This window comes from Acomys russatus, chromosome 15 (assembly GCF_903995435.1).
Source record: "Acomys russatus chromosome 15, mAcoRus1.1, whole genome shotgun sequence".
Classification (NCBI taxonomy): domain Eukaryota; kingdom Metazoa; phylum Chordata; class Mammalia; order Rodentia; family Muridae; genus Acomys; species Acomys russatus.
In genome coordinates this window covers 67255678-67279513 of record NC_067151.1, presented here as the reverse complement: position 1 = coordinate 67279513, position 23836 = coordinate 67255678, and the positions used below count along the sequence as shown (strand labels likewise).

Here is a 23836-nt window from a genome sequence, read left to right as displayed (position 1 = left end):
CATCACCTGCCAGAAGCATCCCCGCGGCTCAAAAGTCAAGTCAGGCTGCAGGACTGGAGACTATTCCAGAAGCGCTTGTTCCCCTTGGAGCCTCCAAGCCTCACTTTTGGACATGAGTCTCTCGAAAAGGCTGCCAACGAAGACATTTTGAGCCTTCTCCTACAGTCAGTGCTCCAATGTCTCTTCCCTTTGTTCTTCCTTGGGGATTTTCTTACGGGCAAAGAAACCAAGCTATGGAGGAAAAGATACAAGTAATGGCCCGATGCCCTGACTGAGGGTCTTGCCAACAGCCCCCCTCATCTCTGAGGTCTTCGCTTTTGTTCTGCTTCCAAAAATGGGGTTCAAATTTATTTTTATTTGGCTGAGATTAATTTAACCATCATTCATGAGCTAGAGCAGAGGCGATCTGAACATCTCTCCTCTCTCTCTCTCTCTCTCTCTCTCTCTCTCTCTCTCTCTCTCTCTCTCACACACACACACACACACACACACACACACACACACATACACACATGCCTGTTTAACTGTCTAGCACAGAGCCTGTCCTTCCTGATAGAATAAGATGCTTCAAATTGTGAGCCTGGTGTTCCCCACCACCCTCAGAAGCCAGGCTTACCTTCCACAGGCAGATGACAAAGAGAGCGAGCAGGAGCAGCCCTCCCAGGATACTGCCAAGGAGGACCCACAGGGAGATGAGGGTGACCAGGGTCTGAATCACCTCCAAGAGGCTCTGCATATCAAAGAGAGTGTGTTTTGCTCTGTTTTGTTTTAGGAATGAGTTTCTGTGGGTTTGTTTGTTAATTTGGTTTTGAGGCAGAGTTTCATTACATGTCCCAGGCTGGCCTTCAACTCTTGGCAAGTCTCCTCTCTCAGCCTCCCAAGACTCGGATTACAAGCATACATCACCACACCTGGTTTGTGTTTTATATGTGTCCTTTAACACAGATAGCTTCACTCAATATAACAAAGCCAGCCCCCAAATAGAGTCAAAAATAAAACAAAACCTCTTTCTACTTAAAGCACTGAATCAAGAAGAAGAGCCGCAGTGGAGCGGCCACTTCTGGTACAGTTTTGCTCCGAAAAATCTCACTGTGGGATTGGAGAGATGGCTCCGTGGTTAAAAGCACTTGTGGCTCTTGCAAAAAGATCCCATTGGGCTCCCAGTACCCACATGGTGGCTCAAATCCATGTCAGGTCTGGGGGACCCAATGCCTTGTTCTGGCTTCCAATCACATGTGCACTTTACATGCAGGCAAAACATTGATACACATAAGGTTTTAAAAACTAAATTGGAGGGCTGGAGAGATGGCTTAGAGGTTAAGAGCACTGGCTGCTCTTCCAAAAAGGTCCTGAGTTCAATTCCCAGCAACCACATGGAGGCTCACAACCATCTATAAGGAGATCTTATGCAATCTTCGGTTGCGCAGGCGTGCATGCAGGCAAAATACTGCATATGTAATAAATCTTTTTTTAAAATTAAATTGGAAAAGAAGAGGGGAGGGGGAAGCATCCTTTACCCATCCCACTGCCGCTATTTCCACAGCACTGGCCCTACCTCACTCCAGCAGGAGGCCTCGTTCAGCTGTAGGACACTGCCCTCCTCAGTTCCTAACTTGAAGGTGCTGACCACTGTCAGAGACTTGAATTTGGCCTGTGATAGGAAGACATTTAAACTGAGCGACATCATCTCAGGTAATGCAGAACCCCAAGAACAAAGTTGACGCTCGGCAGCATAGTTACTAGAGCCCCAAAGGTCACAATAAGATGCTGGAGATCAAGGAGACAAAAGGAGACAGGGAGGAAGCCTCTTCTGCAAATGCACTGTTGACAAAGGCGGTCAACTCCCCTTTCCTGTCAGGGACTTCCGTGGGACATGTTTCCCACCAACTCCCACTAACCCTGATACTAGGATCTGAGTGTGGGTTGAGTGTCTTTTACCTTTCATGTGGCAGAGCAAGTGTGAGACAACCCCCAGCCCAGTGCCATGCAGGCCCTGGATTGGGTGGGCCACACCTGAGATGTCACAGGCAGGGCATAGCACGCCCGAGGTGACCCCAGACATGCAAAGGCCCTAGTCACCACTAAGATGAGCAAGCAAATGGAGAGATGAAAGAGAACAAGAAGAGAAAGATGTGTTCACAGTGAAGAGAGGCAGAACCAGAGACCTGAGGAAAGTGAGGAACAGCCTGATGTGAGTAGGTGGTGAAGCAATTAAGGCCATGGTGAGGTCCTGGCCATGAAGGAGGGAAGAACGGTGGGAAAGGGCAGGTTTACCCTCCGGAAGAATTCATTGTGAACCAGCCTCAGCACTCCAACAGAGATCTCAGTCCCCTTCACCAGCTGCCCAAGATGGCACCTCACTACCTGACACCGAGTGTTACTCCCATTCTGTCAGAAGAGAGATAAAACAGTGTCCTGGAAGATAAAGATCCTCACTCCCACCACCTGTCACCAAACAGCTGTCTCTGCTTGCATTCCCGTGCCAGACACCTTCCTACCAGTCTGCTGGTGTGCTGAAGCTCCTCTGAACGCACAAGGGATCCTGGGGGCTCAGTCAGGTCCTGCACTGTGCAGCTTGCCTAGACAAAGAGCCAATCTGAAAGACCCTCCCAGACCAGCCACACTACAACCCTTCTCTACATAATCCCTTGCCTTCCTCCCAAGCTGCAGGTAACAGCACAGGTCACAGGAGGAGGCGGTCCTCTACGAATTCAAGTTGGCAGGGTTCCACATGCTCTAGCCCAGACTCACATTGCTAGCAATGACTTGAGATAGTGACAGGAAGTAGTTGCCCCCGTGGGCTACAGCTGGAAGGAGGGCTGAGATGATGAGGCCACTGACCACACGGCAGCCAAGGTTTTGAACCTGGGAGAAGAATTTAAGTTGGCATGAGGCGAAGGGCAGAGGGCCTGGTTCACCTACCGGCCCCCCTTCAGCCACTCGAATCCACAGTGACTCTTCTCAACCTTTCTCCTCACAGCCGGTGCTGTTCCCCACGCTCCCCCAGAATGCTGAGACCCCTCCAGCTTCTCACCCTAATAGTGGTTTTGAATTCAGGGCCAGGACCCACGGGGAGAGTCCTGTAAGGGTGAACCTCGTATCGATGTAGCGTGGACTCACTGTGTAGACACCAAGCCAGGAAGTGTAAGGCCACAGCCACGACACAGACACAGGGCACACGGTCAGCACACAAACATGGGTTCAGGGAAGGTAGGGGTCAGCACACGGATAATGAGACAGGGATGTGTGACAAAGAAGGAAGATAAATATAACACAATCTTCCTTAAAATGTTTGGCCATATCCTCATAACGTTTTATCCCAGTTCTAATGCTGAGGACCTGACAAAGCTCAGGAAAGTGAGATATTTAGGAGGAACGGTTGATTACAGGTGAGGACCAAGGGTTTGTGTCCCTAGGAACACTGAAGCACAGGGAAGGGCAGGGAGAAAACAAAGGACGTGAGTCTGGGTCAGAACAGATGGCCGCCAGGAGCCCAGCCTTACCTAGAGAGCATGAGGTGAGGCTCATACCGCACGAAGGCTGAGGTCTGAGCTCTATTATCCTGAAGGGTCTTGTTGCTCTCCAGGCTACTGCTGCAGGGTGAGGACGAGACTTTTACACCCCAGCCCCTCCTCTGGGACACTTTTGCTACTAAAGGAATCAGGGCTGTTCTTCCAGCCCCCCACTTCTCTGATTTCCAGTCAAGGGCCCTGAAAGGGGTAGGAAAGGGGGAGGGGAGGGGGTAGCTGCTTTGTTCTCACCTACTGGCAGCCAGCCTCACGGAGACCTGGTTCAGGAGGAAGGTGCAGCTAAATTCAAACTCTAACAGGAAGGTCACCTGAGGGCAAGGGACATGCATGGGTTAATAAATCCTTCCTTGTGGAAAACCCACTGAGGAACAAGAGCCACATCTACCTCCTTCCCAGAAAGTCCACACCCAGAAAGTCCCACCCTGCTTTCCTGGCACCTTTTCCTCATTCTGAGCCCCTAACTCACCTTGGCCCCAGCCTGGAAGACCGGATGCCCCACCATGCATAACCGGATGTGGGGGGAAGGCACCGCACACTCCACCTTCACTGATTTGGGCCCCTGCAGGCAGAGGAGGGAGGGGGAGGTTAGAGCTGAGGCTGCCCTTCACAGACTACACACCTCCCGCCTCCTGCCTTCCTCAAGGGGACCTGAGGAGTGAGACTGGCCAGGTGGAGGTTTCTAGAGAAGCTGAGGTTCAGGCTGGTGTTGAAGGCATTCTCCTTCTTGTTCTCCAGGGTTGCTGACACCAGCAGCTTCTGACGGCCACCCCGAACAACAAACGGGGATTTCCTAAGAGTGGGAGACAAAGGAGAAGACGGAGAGGGAAAAGAGAATCAAAAGTCTCACTTCCAACCTGTAGTGCATGCTTTTAATCCCAGGCCAGCTAGGCCTGCACAGGGAGAATCTGACTCAAAAGCCCCCTCCCTCCCTCCCTCGAGTCCCTTCTGCTGTGCCTAACACGTCTGCATCGAACCTGGAGCCTCTGATGTCCATGTCAGCTCGAAGCACCAGGTCTGCAATGCACTCATTGTCAGGGCCACAGTCTTTTGAGAAGGGGACCTAGAAGAGAGTTAAGGGGCTGAGGGCTGAGAGGAAGGCAAGGAGGAGGAACTGAAATTGGGGGAAAGTGAAGAGAAGAGAAGCCATGTTTCCAGCCCTGGGACCCTGCTAACCAGCTTCTGTATAGAGGTGGATGATCCCTCATCCAGCACAGGCCCTGGCTTTGTGGTGTTGTCCAAGGCAAAAGCCACAGTCAAGGCCACTGGCCGGAGGTAGTCCGAGGTGTCCTGAGGGAAAGCAGAGGGCAGGGTCACTGGTGGGGAAGCAGGGTTGGGGTAGAAGCCAGGCCTCTGCAGAACATGCTGAGTATGACTGCCTATGAAACACTTCCTATGTCTGGGCATTGTCCCCAGGGTTTCACAGTGCGGCGAGCTAACTCAAATGCAGCACCTGTGACATGCTTGTCAGTAGACACCACGCTTTTTCAGACAAGGATGCTGAGATGTGGCAGTTGAGTGGCTTGGCAGAGTTCACAGTGACAAGTTCTAGAGCTAGGGTCCCAATCCGTACCATCCTGACCCCCGACCCTGAATTGTCTCTCCACTTCGGTTTTGTGTTTTGTGGCTGATCTGGTTAAAATCCTTCTGGCACCCAGGCTTTTCCTCACTCTCAGGACCAATGCAAAGCAGTTCCTACCCCGTCCTCACCAGGACATGGAAGTGCAGCTGTTCACATGTGACATCGCCTACGCTGAGCTGTAGCTGCTGAGGGGACAGCCGCTGGCCAGAGCCATCAAATGCCGCACGCACCGCAGCTGTCCACTCATCCAGTGATGCTGAGAACCGTATGTCTGCCGGGGAGAAGCAAGCGTGAGTGGAGACAGACACAGACACTGAGGAGGGCCAGGGCTTGAGGGTCATCTTAGATACATGGTAGTCACTCACAGAATCTGCGATCCCAACGCCCAGGGGTGTGAGAGGTCACTCGGAAGCAAAGGGTTGCAGTCAGGCAGGCTGCCTCCTGGCCTCGTCGCCTACAGTTCTTCTGGACCACGCTGATGTGAGGTGGGGTCACATCCAGGGTTGGTGTCAAGTGGATGATGGGCTGGGAGCTGCAACAGGGTGGGAAAGAAATTTGAAAAGGAACAGCTAAGTCTGTCTCCCCTCTCCCCAACACACACGCGCACAAGCGCGCGCACACGCACGCGCACACACGTACAACCCTAGACTGGAGATGGAGCTTAGTGGTAGAGCTCTTGACCTGGGGCTGTGCTTCAGAAGAAAAGGTAAAGGTAAAAACTGCAACCTTAGTACTTAACTTCTCCCATAATTAAGCAAAAATTAACTAATTAATTTTTAGAAATTTGACATGGTCTAACTATGTCAGACCAGAAGCCTATGACAGAAGTTACATAATAATACATTCAATTCAATAGGCACAAATGTCAGGCTGTAGAGATGGCTCAGCGCTTAAGAGAACACTGGCTGCTGTTCCAGAGGACTCGTGTTTGATTCCCAGGACCCACAGGGCAACTCAAGGGCAGCTGTAAGACTCGAGTTTCAGGGGATCCACCGCCCTCTTCTGGTCTCCACAGGTACTGCACACACACAGTGCATAGACGTGCAAACAGGCAAAACACTCATAACACACAAAATAAATAAGCACTGTCAAAAATTTTTATGTGGACAATCTAATAGGATATTTACAATAAGCCTGTAAGATAGCAGCAATTACTTTCATTCTAAGAACTAGGAACCGAGGCATCAGATTACTCGACCAAGAAACCCAGGTTTAATCTGTGACCTTTGTTCTTCTAAGCTGTCCTCCACTGTCCGCTGCTACCCAGGCCTCCTCACCTGAGCAGGACAGCTGCCCCATGAGCACCCACAGCAACATCCACAAGCTCGTCTCCATCCAGATCTAACCTGCCATCCACACTTCGGCCAAAGTAGCGGAGGGCCTGAGGCATGGAGACAGCAGCAATCCTCTGGGAATGAGAGAAAAAGGACTGAGGAGGGACTCACACCTGCTTGTCTGTCCCCCACTGGGTTCCTTCTAGCAGTCCCATCAGCTAAAAGAATAAGAAAAGCCTGCCTGTCTCAGGAATCCCTCACTCACCATCTCTTTTTCAACCTACTTGAGCTCAGGCGCTTGTTTGGCTTGAGTCTTAAGCCAAGTGGAGGGTAAACAGGCAAAGAACACAGCTCCCTTCCCGCCGCTGTGCCCCATTTTCCATTCTTTGTTTTTGAGACAGCATTCTCACCAGGTTAGCCTTGAACTCACAGAGACCCACCTTCTGGGATGGAAGGCTTGTGCCACACGCACTGCTAACCTGGGTGGGATGTGGCCTGATTCCGGTCCGGGTTCCATGATACAGGTACAGTGCTCCCTGGTGCCCATCTTCCAGGGGGGCCCCAATTGCTACATCACCAAAACCATCATGGTTCAGATCAGGAAGAGCAGCCATGGCAAAGCCAAACCGAGAATCCTGGGGGCGTTCTGGCTGAAGGGTTCCTTGGAGCATCAACAAAATTTGCTTGTAATGGAGAGGAGAAAGAAAAAATTACTTATCCGTGACCCTCCCCCCTCAGCAAGCTCTCACATGCATGTGTCTCCCTCTCCCCTTCCTTTCACCCTCTTACCTGGCCCACCACATACACATAAACACGTCCTGTCTCTTTGTTCTGGGGACCCAGGAACATGGGAGCCGCCACAAGTAAGACGTCAGTTATTCCGTCCCTATCTGTATCCAGCGGGCAGAGCTCGCTGCCAAAGTACGAGCCAATCTGGGAGTGGTGGGTAGTGATGACCCCAGAGAAGAGGAAAGGTGGTTGTGAACAACTGGCCTCAGCGGGAAGCACTTGCCAGCCAGCCAGGCTGGTCCTTACATCCCTGACAGGCCGCCTGCCAGAATTCCACAAGGACTTCCTAGTGTTGCCCGTTCCCTTCTCGCCCTTCTCCTTCAGTCCATGGGGGTCCAACGGTGCCACCCCCGCTTCACGTCATACCTGCTCCCCTTGGAGGCTCTGGGCAACCCTCACAACCCCATCTTTCTTTAGCTGGAAGGCGATAACTTTTCCTCGATGTCTAAACCTCGGTGCCCCCGAGAGAAAGAGGCGGCGTCCACCCGGCAGAAGCATGGAGGAAACAGAGTAGCCTAAAGTGAGTGGACATCAGATGTAAAAGGCAACAAGATAAGGTCAGGACGGAGGGTTTGCTGCAGGAATACGGTGGGGTCTCAAGAGATTTAAGGAGACCAGTGAACAACTGCGTGAGTTAAGAGGGAGGGCCTCATACACCGGTCTCCCGACTCTCCCAGCTTCCTGCAACTCTAAGTTACTCACCCAAGTAGGCTGCGTGGTTCTGCAATGCAGAGGGGAATTCATCTTCCAGGGCAGTTCGTGGGGGGGAAAGGTGGCGACCTTCTTCAAGCCATAGCACTGAGCCCCCCCAGTCATAGGCCCCCACCATTCCAAAGAGAATCCCGTCCTGAAGGGCAGAACCAAATGAGGGCACTGGGAAGACCTGGGGGGAGGGGGGAGGGGCGCGCGAGCGGAATAGGCAAAAAAGAGAGCTCTCCAGCAGTAAGGGTACATAAGGGTTAGGGTTAAGGGTACGCCTTGGTCAGAAAAGCACAGAAGGTCAGGATGTGGGCTGGCTAAAGGAGAAATCTAGACGAGCCTAAGGGTTGAAGTTATCTGATTCAGAAACAGGAGAGGATTACGAAGAGATTGAAGGCTCTGTCTGGGATGTTGCGGAGGATCCGGGTCTATCCAACCTGTAGCCGGTGGGTGGAGAAGCCAATCTCAGACATTTCTAGCCCAAAAGAGCTTTCATTTTCTCCACGGGACCCTTGGGTGGGAGAAAACGACAAGGCGCTATCAGGGGGAGCTCACCCTACTGAACTCACTCTAGAACACCCCAATCCCGTCTTCCATTTCGTCAGGATACTCATTACCTTCAAGACCGAAAATTCGGTCTCCCAGGGCATCCACAATGTCCGTCAGTGCAGCCTCATCTGTGACATTAAAGAAGAATTGCTCATCTGGGTCACTAGCGATGTCTCTGATTTCCTGAAGGAAAGAGCTGGGGTCTCGCTGCCGACGGAGATAGTGACCAAGGACCTGAGTTTAAGATCGGGGTCCATTAGCTGTGCGGAGTCGGGTGCTAGAGCAGACTCAGAACACAGCCAGCCAAGGCAAAGGAGGGAAGTCCAGGCGGGGGCCAATACTATTTTCTCTATGTGTCATATCCTGAAAATCTTTCTCCACCAGTCTTTCTAGACCCAGAGTCAGTTCTTGGTCTGGGAAGATGACTCAGTGAGTAAAGTGCTTGCCTGAGTTCAGATCCCCAGTCCCACGTAAATGCTGGACACAGTAGCACAAGTTTATCTGCCATCCCAGCATGACCAAGAGACAGGAGGCTGAGACAAAAGCCTGGTGTGGCAGTTTGAATAGGCATGGCCCTTATAGACTCATGTGTTTGAATGCTTGGCCCGTAGTGGGGTAGCATCATTAGGAGGTGCGGCCTTGTTGGAATATGTGTGGCCTTGTTGGAAAAAATGCAGGAAGTGCATCGCTGTGGAGGCAGGCTTTGAAGTCTCATATATGTTCAAGCCACTCAGAGTGCAACAGTCGCTTCTGCTGCCTGTAGATTAAGATGTAGAACTCTCAGCTCTTTCTCAAGCACCATGTCTGCCTGTTCCCTGACATCCATGGTGATAATAAACTAAACCTCTGAAGTGTAAGCCAGCCCCGATTGAACGCTTTTCTTTATAAGAGTTGCCATGGTCATGGTGTCTCTTCACAGCAATGAAACCCTAAGATGCCTGGCAAGATGGAAGATGAGCACCAACGTCTAAGCTTGTTCTGTGATGTACATTTACATGCTGTGGTGTGTGCACATACTTATGCAAACACATTCTACAAACACACACACACACGCACACTACAAAACAAAACCAAAAAACGCCGGAGTCAAGTCTCACTGCAATCCCGTAACGTGTCACTCTTCCAGCCTCACAGGCCTTGAGCGCTGCGGGGAGCTCCTCTCCATCATGGGACTCGCCATCAGTGACAACCACCAGCAGCCTAGCAGCCTCTGGCCTGCCCCCCCGGGACTGACTGAACCCTTCTGTGCTGAGGAGAGAAGGAAAAGAATGAGATATGGTCATGCGTATGTGTGTGCATGCAAGTACACACACACACATATGCAAGTACACACATACACACACACACATGCGAGTACACACACACACATGCAAGTACACACACACACATGCGAGTACACACACACACATGCGAGTACACACACACATATGTGAGTACACACATACACACAACACACAGTGCATTTAACACCATCAGCAGTCTTTTAGGCCATCCCCTGACAGAGTCATAACTTGGATGTTTGGCTGGCACACGCCATATAGAACAACCTGTCACCAGTGTAAATAAGGTCAAGCTTTATCCGTTCATAGATTAATTTAGTCAACGTTGCATTTGGGTTGACAAGATCAAGGGACTGGAGAGTAGAGGCTAGTTAGGTCAGGTAGTCTCCCCAGGGGTTAGCTTAGGGTCATGTTTGAAAGGAAGGCTAGGACATGAGTGACTGAGAAGCTAAGAATCAGAATTGACACAAGAAGAGAGGAAAGGAGGTGGAGCTCTGTTTGCAGAGACAGAACAGACACGGTGAGACACGCGCTCCACTCCAAACCCCTCCACAGCCCTGCTGACCCTTCAGCCTCCCACATCTCCTTCGCCATGCCTCACCATGCCAACATTATTGCTTGGGCAGTCCTCGTTTCTCTCCCCTCTTGCCGGCTGAGGTTCCTTGCTGCTCTCACAACTTCTTCCTTTGTTCGGAAGTCTCCCAGGGCCCACTCGTGCACGGGGATCTCCCCGTACTGCACCAGACCTACCTGAGAATGATAGACCACGTTCCCAAATGGGATGCATGTAGAGGGTTTGAAGGTGGAGAACAGAGGGTGGACGTAGGCAGAAGGTTATTGTGTAGTTTAAATGCTGATTTCTGTCTCAATGTTGTGAAAACGCCCCTCACCAATTGTTCCCTGGTGTGCCAGTAAAGCAGTTTACAGCCAATGGCTGAGCAGGGGAGAGAATAGGGCTGGACTTCCTGTCAGCCAGGGGAGGAGGAATTAGAGGAAGAAATAGGGGATTCACCAGAAAATGGAGCCACAGGTAGAGGTCCAAGGAAGGTCAGGAGGAAGGAGCTGGAGCTGAGGAAAGCTACAAAGTGCAAGTATAGCTGGGATGTTTGCTGGGAGTGAGACAAAAGAGCATAGAGGGTTAAGGACAGACTTGAACTACTCAGACTGTGCTGTGAAGCTTAATTTAAAAAATATATATAAAAGAGTCTCAATTATTTGTGTGATAGCCAGGTTAAGAAATAAGCTTCAACAAATGGCGGGGCAGGGAGGAGGGAGACATGGAGGAATAGCAACTGAAGTCTCTGGGCCCCAAGCAACTGCATGCAGCAGAGCAGAGCCGTGAGTGTGGCTCACACAAAACCAGACACTTACTTCAAAGATTATGAGATTTTTGTGACTTTTTGGTAACTTAATCGCACAATTCTTGAGCATGACTTCTGTAGACGACAATGTCCTGGTGTGATGTCAAGAGGTTGGACATCCCTGATTACACCAAAGGGACCCTCTAAGCTCATCCATGTTTCGTTCTCTTACCTGTATCTGCTCTGGATCAATAAACAGCCTCCCTACGAGCCTCCGAAGGAAAGTCTGAACTTCTGACCAGGGATAGATACTATTGGAGCCGTCCAAAACAATGACAACATCCATGTAGGTAGGACAGCCTGGAAGAGGGATATAGTGATGGGAAACTAAAACATGGAAGGATGCTGGATGGAGTTTTGTCACAGGAGGATACTTCGGTGTAAGCATTTACTGGGGACGTCTCTGTCACATACAAGGGAAGGACTGTGCCAGGCCCTACGTGTAGAAATGAATGAAAGGAGAGGTGTGAAGAGTGAAACACACACTAGGCAGAAGCCTACCACTACTGTGTGCTAGGGCAGACTGAGAGCGGGTTACGTGTGTGTGTGTGTGTATGCATTGTGTGTGTGTATGTGTGTGTATCTGTGTGTATGTGTGTGTATCTGTGTGTGTGTGTGTGTGTGTAAATTGAACCAAGGCCTCTACTCACGCTCTACACATGTGTCACTGAGGCCAACACGACAGTACGTGTTTATTATGCCAGTCCTTGAGAGGCTGAGGCAGGCAAATTTCCAAGCCCAAGGGCAACCTGGGCTACATAAGACTATCTCCAAGAAGGCAGCAAATAAGAAAGTATATGCAGGGCAGGAGGGGAGATCAATAACTGATTGCTCGCTTGGCATCCATAAGATCCACAAAGAGTAAGAGAGACACCAAACACTCTGAGAAAACGCACTGAGATAGAGAACACTGTGAACAAGGGAAAATAGAGGTCCCAAAGCAACTGGCTCACAGTAAGATTAACAGAAGTGCAATGGCCGAGGTGTGCAAAGCTGGGTCTTTTAAGTTGGTTAAACCAGATCCTGGCGTCTTGAGGCTCTGGTAAGGAGTCTGAATTCTAATCTGTTAGCAAACAGGAGCCTCTCCTGCAAGTGCAATGGGGGATGACAAGGCTAGCCATGCGGACCCTCCGCCAAGCCTCTTGTCCTGTTTTTCCCACCCAGCATCCCCATCTGGGAGCCGCGGCCCTTCTCAGGTCTTTCCTCTGGCTCACGTTGGGCGGTGGGTGCCAGGCTTCCCTGAGGCCGGAATGAAGCATCCACATGGGCACATATTCCAGAACTGAAGACGGAGCTGCCACAAGCACGAGACCAAAGAGGGGCACAGGCCTGGGTGGGTGGGGAAGCAGTTATTCCCAGGCTTGGGAGGGGCCCCTCAGAGCATGCAGCTATTAGAAAGACACTGAGATCACTCCGTAGGCCCTATCTCACTCTCCAGGGTGTTTTAATTCCTCGTCTCTTCTATGTAGACTCATTTCCCGTACCATAATGCTCTTTTGTTGTGGTTTGGTTGGTTTCTTGGCTTTTTAAAAATATATTTTATTAATTTATTCATATTACATCTAGATTGTTATCCCATCCCTTGTATCCTCCCATTCCTCCCTCCCATTTTCCCCTTACTCCCCTCCCCTATGATTATGACTGAGGAGGACCTCCTCCCTCTATATATGCTCATAGGGTATCAAGTCTCTTCTTGGTAGGTTTTGTTTTTTTGAGACAGGGTTTCTCTGTGTAGCCCTTGGCTGTCCTGGAACTTGTGCTGCAGACCAGGCTGGCCTCGAACTCAGAGATCCGCCTGCTTCTGCCTCCAGAATGCTGGGATTAAAGGCGTGCACCACCACTGCCCAGATACCATAATGCTGTCTGTCTTCCCTGCTTTCTGAGGCCCTTCCTTTAGCTCACCATGAATCCCCCATCACCATCGGTCCCAAGTAGAGACATCCCCAGGTGCATATTCACAGCAGGCTGAGATGAATTTCCCAGTTGATAGTCACCTGGTTTGGGAGGGGAGAAGAGAACGGAGTCATGGGGTCATAGGTCAGCTGCTGCAGTTCCGGTTGGTTGGAAAGAGAATGAAAAGGAATCAAGTTGAAGACAAGGTCCCTGTAAGTTATGGGGTAAAGAAGCTGATCTACAAGGGGTCAGAGTTCCTGGGTGTCAGGCGTCTTCTTACCCAGGTGGCCCTTGGCACACGGAGCGTCGTGGGATCCCCCCATAGAGCAGCGATAAACATCCCCCCTCCGGTCACCTGAAGGCCCATCCCAGGGGGCGCCCACCAGCACCCTGGGAGGGAAATAGGGATATAAACACCAGGTAAGCAGGATCCTTAGTATAGGGAGAGGGAAAAAGGCACAGAGGTGGCAAGCTTAAAGCCCTGGGCACTTTCAAAGACCAGCTTGGAGACCCATCTATCTTGCCTCCCCTTTATCACAGCCCCTCTCCCCAAGGTCCTCCGGTGTTCTTCTTACGATCGCTGTCCACCCCCAACATGCTGTAAGACACTGTATCCAAATTCGGCCTCTGGTGGCCCTGTGAACAGGCGTGGGTGATGCTCATCCAGATTAAAGGGGGAGCAGAGACCTGGGGGGGGGGGCAGGATCATAATCAGCATCAACAAATCAGTTGATGAGAGACTAGAAAGGCATAGCCAGAGACAAGACACGAGGGAGTGTTTCCATCTCAGTGTGTCTGCCTGGTTACTATAAGCTGTCCTGGCTTGTGTCAACCTCAGGGACTCAGAGCCCCAGATGGGGTGACTGGATGAGTTTGCTCCTGCGTGGGGGTCCTAAGGCGCTCCGCCAGGCTGGAGCACAGCTGGATTTCTATTCTCACTCCTGAAATCTCATTCACAGACACATCTAAAAAGGTCAAGTTACTCTCTCCTCCTACACATCCTCCTGAGGGAGCGGGCCGTTGTGCAGATGAAGAATAACCACCCCTTCCAAGTCCCTCCCCAACCCAGGGCCACGGGGAGAGCGAGGGAAGGGCGAGGAGCTCCCTGTCTGGGTGCCTCCTCTTTCCATTCCTTCTTGACACTGTCACCCTAGCACGGTTTCTCCAATGTCTAAGACGCTGGTTGCTTCCAGCCCAGCAAACCTCAGTGCTAATTACCTGGGTGGAACCACTGGCCTGCCCGCCCGCACACAGTTTGCCATCTACCCTTGTTAAGGGTCTTGCCACCCCGAGATTCCCCCACAATCCGCTCCATATCTCACCCACCTCCCAAATATCCCTTGCCTACTCCCACTCAGACTTCAGCCCACTCTAAGGGTCCCACGCCCCACTGGTTCCTTTCTTCTGACCTCAATACCCATAAAATCAGAGCTGGTATTTTAAGAAACAAAGATTATAGGGCACTAGCAGGGGAAAAATTCCAAGCCTCTTGTCCCGCCACGATTCACTTCTCCACTTGACTTGTTCCTTACATTCAAGCAACCGTCCCTCACCACACCTCACACCCCATATCTGAACCTTCACCTCAAACTGTGCTCACTTTCAGAAAGGCATTTTGTATGCGAGCCGTTTTGCATCCAGGAAATTGGCAGGGTTATGAGACCAGGAGCTGTAGCTCCCTCGTTAGATGAGCCCAAAGCTCTGACCACACAGTCAGGCAGTGTATGCCTCAGCACCAACGAGCACTACTGGTGGTGAGAGGCAGGGAGGGCAATAGTAGGGATCAGGCCAGCTGCATTGAAGAGGAGAGACACGTTTCTTTTCTGTGGCCTCATTTCTGCAGAGTTTAGGGCAAAACTTTTAGATAATTAGGTACACGCGCACTCAAGCCCTTGGCAGTCCCAGCTCCACCATTTGGGAATCTAAGAATGTGAGCGCACATGCAATGCAGCATCAGGGTTAGGTCCTGACCAGAGCTGCCGAAGAATTTTAACCGTAATGGTTCTGGTTCTAAACAACCCACATATCTTCCATTCCCACCAGAACCCAAGTTCCCTCTCCTCACCTGTCAGCAATGCCAGGGGCAAGAGCAGGTGAGGAAAAGAGAGGCGCTCCATGCCTGCTGTCCTGTTCTGTCCGAGACGCCCTCTGTGCCTCCCGGGCCCTCTCCTTTCCTCTGCTGTTTTACTCTCCCTCCTATCCTGCCCCCTCCCACTGGCAGCTAAAAATAAAGTTGGACGGAATGGGAGGGGTGGTGGTAGGGAACTGTGGGGAGCCCCAGACCAGGAGGACAGAGCACGCTTAGTCCCGATCTCCGCCTGGTGCTGCCCCCTGGAGGCCTCGGCTAATACACAAGGAGACCACACATTTTGACCCTTTCTGAGGATACTTTTTCCCCACTGTTTATTTGTTGAACCATTTCCTTGGGTTTAGAACAGAAAGAAGTTAAAAGACAATGTTTTGACTTATTAATCTCGACCTGATATATGCAAAATAAAAGCTGACAGCAGTGACAGCAGCATTTTCCTCCCTACTGTGTGAAGGACATATCCCACTGTGACCTTGCCAGCCCACTGAGTTCTGGTCACGTTCACGTGTGTTTAATAACTTTCGGAGAGTCTTTGCCTGTGAGCAGGTGAGCTATGTAGGGTTAATACCATTGTTTTGGCTTAGACCATCCTACCCCAACTTGAGGCTCAGGAGTGGTAGAATCATCTTAGTTCTTTTGTATGTCCGCCACCTACTGCTGTCTCCCAACACCTAAGTTCTCAATGAAAACCTGGGGGTAACTAGCAGCCGATACCACAGAAACCCACCCATAGTCACAGGAACTAAGGCTTAAAATATCCAGAACATGAAGAGACCAGACCAGATGCTGACGAGCAGCTGGGTGGAGTGGCACACACCTGTGTTCTGGTTACTCAGAAGCCTGAGGCAGAACTCAGAGGTTCAGGCCAGCCTAGGTAACACAGTGAGACCCCCATCTTGAAGTTGAATAAATAGGTCAGTCAGCAAACTGATCTTTAATTTGTTGACCTGGAAGGCTCGCCTGCACTGTGGGCACAGACCACAGCTATTTACACAGATTCATTGTACAGTATTTACAGCAAGAGGCCAGACATACCATCAGTCCGGATAGTTAAAGAAAGGGCAAGAGAGCCAGGTGAGGAAGGACACGCTAACATCAAAGCAGAAACTCAAAAGTGTGGGGACAGAGAAGGGGCAGGGGGCAGGGAGTCTGGGGAGGGGACACAAGGAAGGAGCAGCAGCCTGCAGTGGAGAGATTCACTGGGAGAATTTGCTGGGACACGAAATTAAGCCTTGGAAATTATGGTGTATGAAGGAGGAGGAAAATGCTACATGCTGCTCCAGAGAACAAAGAACACAGTGATTAGCACCTTACCACCCTAACTTACACTCCCTACCAAGAAGTCACTCTCCTAAAGTATCTAAACAGGGGGGTTAAGAAAGACAATTCTGCCGCACAGTGACAAATTCTTAACTAGACTCAAGTCAGATAAAGGGAAGAGAGCAAAGAGATTCTGGAAATGTGAGAGACCAACTGCACAGGCAGCTTCTGTTGACCTTCCCGGCCTCGGCTTGGGCAAGGTTCTTCCCTTTGTCCCCAAGTGTCTGGATTTTAACTTCAGTCACGGAGCGGATCAGAATGGTGCTGGCTCATGGGGGAAAATCTAAGATTCCATGTCACCAGCTCAGGCTCCCTCCTAGCCTGGACATAGTGTCAGGGCTTGAGTCGTAGCCAGGGACAGATCAGGGTGAGAATAGACAGAATGGAGGATATGAGGCCACACAGGCCCACGACTCCAGGGCCACAGCGCCACAGGCCTAGTCTGTCCAGTGGTATGAAGAGGTCACAGGCATTCCTCAGCACGTCCAACAGAAGAGGGGGGTGACCCCTAAGAACACGAACCAGTAGCAGGATTCGGAGTTGAAATTTCAGAGCCAGTTGTGGCAGGGACCCTCCTGGAGTCCCTGGTCCCCCAGGTCCCCCAGTCTCAACTCCTACACCAGAAACCTTCATGCGCCTGCTGTAAGCCGAGGTCTCCTGCTCCATCAGTAGGCGAATCTCGTAAGCGTCACGGCTCAGATTCATGATGAGGGAAAACAAATAGTACCTGAGATACACAGGGCGGAGGCAGGAGTTAGAGCAGGCACAGACAGCTACCTGCACATCCTACACAGTGTAAACACGCTCTTCATGTGTCCATGCAGAGCAATTCCGATGAGAACATCAGGAGTGAGCGCTATAAGCCACTACTAGAAATGTCCATGCTGGACTGGCGCGACAGCCTAGTGGGTTACGGCACTTGTCACCAAGCCTGAAGACCCAAGTTCAAACTCCAGAACCCACACGGAGGCCGGGGCTGACTTCCCCACGCTGTCATCTGACTTCCACAGACACACCACGGCACCCACACACCCAAAACAAATAAATAAATGTGTTTTTTAAAGTTAAAAATATGTCCTGCCTTAGAGGTGGTAGGGCTCACTGGTAAGGGCATTTGCCTTGCATGCACAAGTCCTGAGTCCAGTGTCGGCAACACCAAGAAGTCCTTCCCTGAGGACAATGCACCCAGCTCAGGAGTTCTGATACAGAAGGACATATGATCTCACCCATGTGAGCCTAACTCACCAAGGTATGGAATAAAATGGTTGTCGCCGTGACAGGAGGAGATGAGAAACAGGAAGATGATAGACAATGGGACAAACAGTCAGTTCTACAAAATCAATAGGTTCATTCTGTCTAAAGCACAGCATGGTGGCTACAGTTACTGTAACTGCATCATAAACTTGACATTGCTAGATTGGTAGATCTCAGCTCAGGTGTTCTTATCATTAAAAAAAGATGATGTCACCATGAACAGTAGCAGGTACTTGAGAGGCAGAGGCAGGGGAATCACCTCGTCTTTTTTGTTTGTTTGTTTGTTTTTTTGTTTTTCAAGACAGGGTTTCTCTGTGTAGCCTTGGCTGTCCTGGACTCACTTTGTAGACCAGGCTGGCCTCAAACTCAGAGATCCACCTGCCTCTGCCTCCCGAGTACTGGGATTAAAGGTGTGCGCCACCACACAGGTCACTCTTTTCTTATCAAATGACAATGAAGCCTAGAATCTCTCCTGATGAGCTACATCCTCAGCCCTCTAACTTCACCTCGTATCATTCTTTCCATAATTATGTGTGTGTGTTCCTGTGTGTATGTGAAAGTGTGAGCAGGTGCACATGTGTGTGTCTGAGAGACCAAAGGACTCCTCATGCCTGGAGACCGAAGGGCAACCTCAAGTCCTGTTCTTGGTATTGGCTGCCTTGTCTCTGGAAACAGTGTCTCCCATTGGTCTGGAGCTGGCTGTTTGTTGTGGGTGGTTATTTGTTTTAGGTTTGTTTTTTAAGAGTTCTTTATTTTTATTTTATGTACACAGTTGTTTTGCCAGTGTGTGTTTCTGTGAACCAGTGTATGCAGTGCCTATGGAAGGCAGAAGAGGGCATCAGATTTCCCTGGAACGGGAGTTACAGATGGTTCTGAGCTCCATGTTGGTGACGGGAATCGAACTCACGTCCTTTGCAAGAGCAGCCAGTGCTCTTAACCACTGATTCATTTCTCTAGACCCCTGCTTTAGTTTTGTTTTTTAAATTTAGTGTGTGGGGGGTGGTATATGTATGCCACTGCACATGTGTGGAGGACTCAGTTCCCCCTCCTACCTTATGCTCTAGGGACTGAACTCAGGGCATCAGGGTCACTCACTTTTAACGCATTGAACCATCTCAGAACTGCTGTAGTGGAAGCTCTGGTTTCTTTAAAAACTCAGTTGTGTTATGTAAATATGTCTTTGTTTTACTCCCAAGTGTGGGATCTGGGACTGCCTTAGTTTACCCACAGCTGATCACAGCCTCACTTGGCTTGGAGAAGGGCGTGGTCTTTGCCAGCTGGAGATTGTTTAACCCTGAGGCCTCCGAGAGGGTAAAGGGCCAGGGCTTTGAGAGAGATGGAGGAGGAAGGTTGTTGGTTCTTCCAGATGCTGCATTTGCTGTTGCTGGACTGCAGGACATCCTGATGACAAACATTATTACTTCCCTAAAGAACCTGATGACCCTAACCAGCCGGAAGTAGCTAAGAGATCTACGCCCCTGTCCCTTCTAACCTTCTTTCTTTCCTACCTGGGGTTGAGCAATTGGAAGGGAGGTAGAGGCCAAAGGAACTCCAAATAAAATAGAGTTTAAAAAAAAAAAAAAAACAGCACTGCTGGGCGGTGGTGGTGCACGCTTTTAATCCCAGCACTCGGGAGGCAGAGGCAGGTGGATCGCTGTGAGTTCAAAGCCAGCCTGGTCTACAAAGCAAGTCCAGGACAGGCAAGGCTACACAGAGAGACCCTGTCTAGGAAAAAAAAAAAATTAACACCAACACACTGGTCTAATTATTTGTTTTAATAACTGGCTCCCTTACTACACTGTAATGAGCCTTGGCTTCTTTTTTCTTTTTAAATTTATTTGTTTTATTCATCACTATTATATGTAGTTTTGTGTGTGTGTGTGTGTGTGTGTGTGTGTGTGTGTGTGTGCGTGTGCGTGTGTGTGCGTGTGAGAGAGAGAGAGAGAGATGGGGAGGCACAGCGCCCCTTCAGTATACATACTGAAGTCAAAGAAAAACTCTGTGGACTGGTTCTCTCCTTCCGCCTTTATGTAAGCTCCAGGGATCAAACTCCAATCGTGAGGTTTCCTTGCTTGGACTCACTGAGTCATCCTAAGCTTTAAGTTTCAAGGGTCAGGCACCACACTTGTTTGGCTTTTGCCTAAGCTCCTGGCCCATAGTAAGAAACTAAGAAATCTTTTTGGAAAATGCAAGCACAGTGGCAGTGGTGCTGACGCATGCAGCCACAGACGCTAGAGTGGCTAAGGTAGGAGGGAATCTGTACCAGCGACACACCAAGACCCCATCTCTTTCACACGTGGGGGTGCACATATGCATGGGTGTGCATGCACATGTGTGCACATGCATGTGGAGCCAAGAGTTCAGCCTTGGGGCCACTCCTCAGGTGCAGTTCAGCCTTGGGGCCACTCCTCAGGTGCTGTCCACCTTGGGGCCACTCCTCAGGTGCTGTCCACCTTGGGGCCACTCCTCAGGTGCTGTCCACCTTGGGGCCACTCCTCAGGTGCTGTCCACCTTGGGGCCACTCCTCAGGTGCTGTCCACCTTGGGGCCACTCCTCAGGTGCTGTCCACCTTGGGGCCACTCCTCAGGTGCTGTCTACCTTGGGGTCACTTCTCAGGTGCTGTCCACCTTGTTTTTGAGGCAGGATTTCTTCTCTGGCCTGGAACTTGCTCATTATCCTAGGCTGGCTGGCCAGAGAGCACCTACACACTGGTCTAATTATTTATTTTAATAACTGGCTCCCTTACTACACTGTAATGACTCAGTGGTTAAAAGCACCAGCTGCTCTTCCATAGGACCTGGGTTCTGGGAATCAGAACCCACAAAACAGTGCAGTCATCTGTAGCTCCAGTTCTGATGCCATCTTTTGGCCTCTGCCAGCACCAGGCACTCACATGGCGGACAGACACACATGCAGACAAAATACCCATACACACAGAGTAAAATGTTAAATGTTACACACACACACACACACACACACACACACACACACACACTGCAAGCTATGCAAAATGGAGGCTACCAACCTGAAGGAACGCTGCGCCCACTTTTCCTGGTCCACACGGGGAGCTAGCCCAGACTTTCCAGCCCACAGAACATTGTCGCAGGCAAAGTACAAGGCTCGGTTGAGGTGACTAACAGTGATGCAGAGCCTCAGGACACCATCCGAGAGGTGCACAGCTCTCTTGGCTGACTCAAGGGCACCTGCCGAGTCACCCAGGCGCAGCACTTGTGCAGAACAATAAGAGATTTGAAGTAGAGAGGCAGGCGGTGGGGCAGAGAAGAAAAAAAAAAAAAAAAAAAAAAGTGAGCCAGCAATAATAACATACAATAAGAAAGAGTAAAAAATATTTTGTTCTCCTTTAACTTCACATTATAATTAATTTTTTTGTGAAGTTTAGTTTTGACTTGCTCCCTTTTCTCCAGTCAGTGCTAAGTCCCTTACACCTGCTCTCTTATGTCAACTGGAGGTACACAGCAGAGGGCCAAATGACAGCAAACTCACAGAAAGGGAAAACACATTAAGAAGAGGAACTAGGCTGATAGGCTGAGTATGAGAAAAGAAAAGTCTGGTTTCTTACGCTTTCTTCCAAGGCTCAGATGCCCCTCCAGTTGTCGGATCTGTTTCTGTAGCTCAGGGCTGGCCCCATGTCTCTGCAAAGCATGGCCAAGGAGGGAACAGGCGTATTGAGCAGCCCTGGAGGGGAGGACAGGCAAAGTAAAGGACAGGCCGCTGGTACCTCTCTGACAAAAACGTCCCCCAGCGGGCTGGCGGGGAAAGGACCGGGGTTCCACTCCCAGCACCCACATGGCAGCTCACAACTGTCTGTAACTTCAGGTCCAGGGCATCCATCGCCCTCCTCTGCCCTCTGCAGGCACCAGACAGCACATTACACACTTGGAGACAAAACACCCAGACAAATCATAAATTTGAAAACAAGAACTCCTCCAGGAACATCCCCTCTTTTTCATACCAGTATCTTTCTGTTTTTCCTCAAGAGCAGAGGAAGGGAGAAACTCGAGGGGGAAATAAAGCCTAGAAAGATGGAAGAGCGCACCATTTGGAGTTAGGGGAGTAAGGGTTTTGAAAATGGTGAGGCCTAAAGAGGTCAGTAAGCAGCCGGGGTCCATCACAAGCGTCCACACGCGAATGTACACATGAAACACGGCAGAGGAAGGGAGATCTAGGTGAAGGGCAGGTTATTCCCCCGGGTAGGTGAGCTAAGAGATTAAGGTCCTTGAACTGAATGGAAACCGAGAGAGAGCCTGGACAGCGCTGCTGCTAGGTGACAGGACGCAGAACCGAGAGGATCGCCCCTCGTGCCGCCACAGCAGTGAGGAAACTGTTGCTCCCCGCGGACACTGTAACCCTGGGCGACCTCCCCGCTGGCCATCTCGTGCCTCAGTTTCCCCATCTTCCCCGTGGGCAGGAAAGAATCATCTCACAACCGGCTGCAGAGTGCGCCTCTCGGGCCGCGCGGGCCCCCGTAGCCGCAGCTGACCCTTAGAGACCCCGTAGCGCGCCCGCCGCCACGCGGGATCCTGCTCTGCCCTCCCGCCCGCTTGCCCGCTCGCCCGCCCGCCCGCGCCCCGCCGTCGGCCGCACCTACACAGCCGCTCCCGGGCTTGGCTCTGAGCGCTGAAGCGGACCCAGGCGTCCATGACAGCGGCAGCCCGGGCCCGCGGCGCCGCAGCACGCCTGCTTCCAGCCCCTAGTCACGCCTCCTGGGCGAGCAACGGGGCTTCGCGAGGGACAAACGGCGGCCGGAAAGCCGACCAGCCGGAGCCGGCCCCGAAGCGGAATCTCAGGACGCGAGGCAAGGTCGAGGGTGCATTTCCGGCAGCTCCCCCCTTCTTGGACCGTCTGCAGCTCCTAGGCTCGGCCCGGGGAGCGCACTCTGCTTTAAGGGGTGGGACCTGCGGGAGCCCCGGGGCGCTGTAGGAAGCAGCGGAGGCACAAACCTCCCGCCCTAACCGGCTCAGCAGAAGCCAGTCCCACACTGATTGTCCAAGGCAAAGCGGGTGTGAGGATATCCCGCTTGGCAACCTTGTCCCGAATAGATGACAAAGAGTCTAGGGGCAGAATTAAGCGGACAAAGTTCCCAGGCTACGCCACCCGCAGGCCGCAGCACACCTTCCGGGACAGCAGTGCTGAAGGAGTGGAAATAAACGGTCAGATTCTCATCCTCGAGGAGCAGCAGTGCCCGAATGGGCATCACCATTACACTCTGCGTTACTTTGCTGGAAGAGGCCTGGCAGTGCAGTGGCCAGCGACACCGCGGTTGGCACCAGCCAGCTCCACCCCTTCCCAGCCTCGCTATTCTTGACTCATTTAGCCGCTGCCAACTTACCGGTGTCTCCTGCGGTCATGCCCCTAGCGTATTGCTACCTGAGATATTCTTGTCCAGTGTCTGGTTAGAAACATCACATGTTAGACACCCATGTCTATAAAAACTAGTTGACATGTGGGTAGGGGCCTTCCTGCCAGGAAACTACTCTATCTGCTTTCATCCAGTGCTCAGGTGGAAGGTGGGAACGAAATGTTTGGGGGAGACCTGGTTTCTTGCTTGCCTTGCCCTAGGAGAACGGGTTGTCAGGGCTCCGGGAAGGGCTGAATTTGGATGCACACTAGGTGCCTAGGCTGCAAACTTCGTTGCCACTAGCCGTGAACCCTCAGGCATGGAGGCTGCCATCTCCCTCGAAGTTATGAGAGGCTGGAGACTGCTGAAAGTCTAAAGCCATCTTAATTTATCTACAGAATTGCATACAGTCCAGCCAGAGCTAACGTACTGAGACCAACTTTAGTCAAGGGCACTGGCTTGGTGGCAAAGAGTACTGGTGCTCTCTCCGTGGACTGAAGGGCAGCTCACAGCTGTCTGTGACTCCAGTCCAGGGCATCTGATGCTCTCTTCTGGCCTCCTCCTGTGTGAGGCACATGGCGCACTTACATTCACATCAGGCTGGCATTCACACAGGTAAATGTCTTTTTTAAGCAGGGTCCTAATATCTACATCTTTATCTCTTCCCTGAGGCTCTAGGGATTTGGTAGAGAAAAACTCCAGGGCAGAGAAAGACATTGTGCAGCCCAAGAATCTATGAGGGCGACTCTAGGTAAGACTCCTAGCAATGGGGGACAGAGCCTGAACCTACTATCCCCTGTAATCAGGCAAGACTTCCAGTGCTACACCAACCCAGCCACAAACCCTTCAATCTACAATTT

At 51.2% G+C, this 23836-nt stretch overlaps 2 protein-coding genes across 2 annotated transcripts; both read right to left on the bottom strand.

The window, feature by feature from the left end:
* Positions 1-616: 616 nt before the first annotated feature.
* Itga10 (integrin subunit alpha 10) lies at positions 617-15270 on the bottom strand (the record flags this gene model as incomplete). The annotated part of the gene is made up of 29 exons (XM_051156897.1): positions 15020-15270; positions 13530-13641; positions 13235-13344; positions 12964-13055; positions 12276-12390; positions 11234-11361; positions 10302-10450; positions 9518-9668; positions 8489-8654; positions 8309-8382; positions 7875-8019; positions 7539-7687; positions 7173-7316; positions 6863-7066; positions 6387-6517; positions 5475-5641; positions 5238-5380; positions 4704-4817; positions 4505-4590; positions 4179-4320; positions 3997-4089; positions 3762-3838; positions 3504-3593; positions 3035-3119; positions 2752-2865; positions 2499-2579; positions 2275-2388; positions 1556-1651; positions 617-730 (listed from the first exon to the last, which is right to left on the bottom strand). Coding segments are annotated over exons 1-29 (3438 nt in total), but the record flags the coding sequence as incomplete, so codon positions are not given.
* Positions 15271-15690: 420 nt separating this feature from the next.
* Positions 15691-22484, bottom strand: Pex11b (peroxisomal biogenesis factor 11 beta). Its single transcript, XM_051157741.1, has 4 exons — positions 22223-22484; positions 21198-21313; positions 20643-20844; positions 15691-17090 (listed from the first exon to the last, which is right to left on the bottom strand). The coding sequence occupies exons 1-4, from the start codon at positions 22276-22278 to the stop codon at positions 16697-16699; spliced, it is 768 nt and encodes a 255-aa protein (XP_051013698.1). The 5' UTR covers positions 22279-22484; the 3' UTR covers positions 15691-16696.
* Between the last annotated feature and the right edge of the window lie 1352 nt (positions 22485-23836).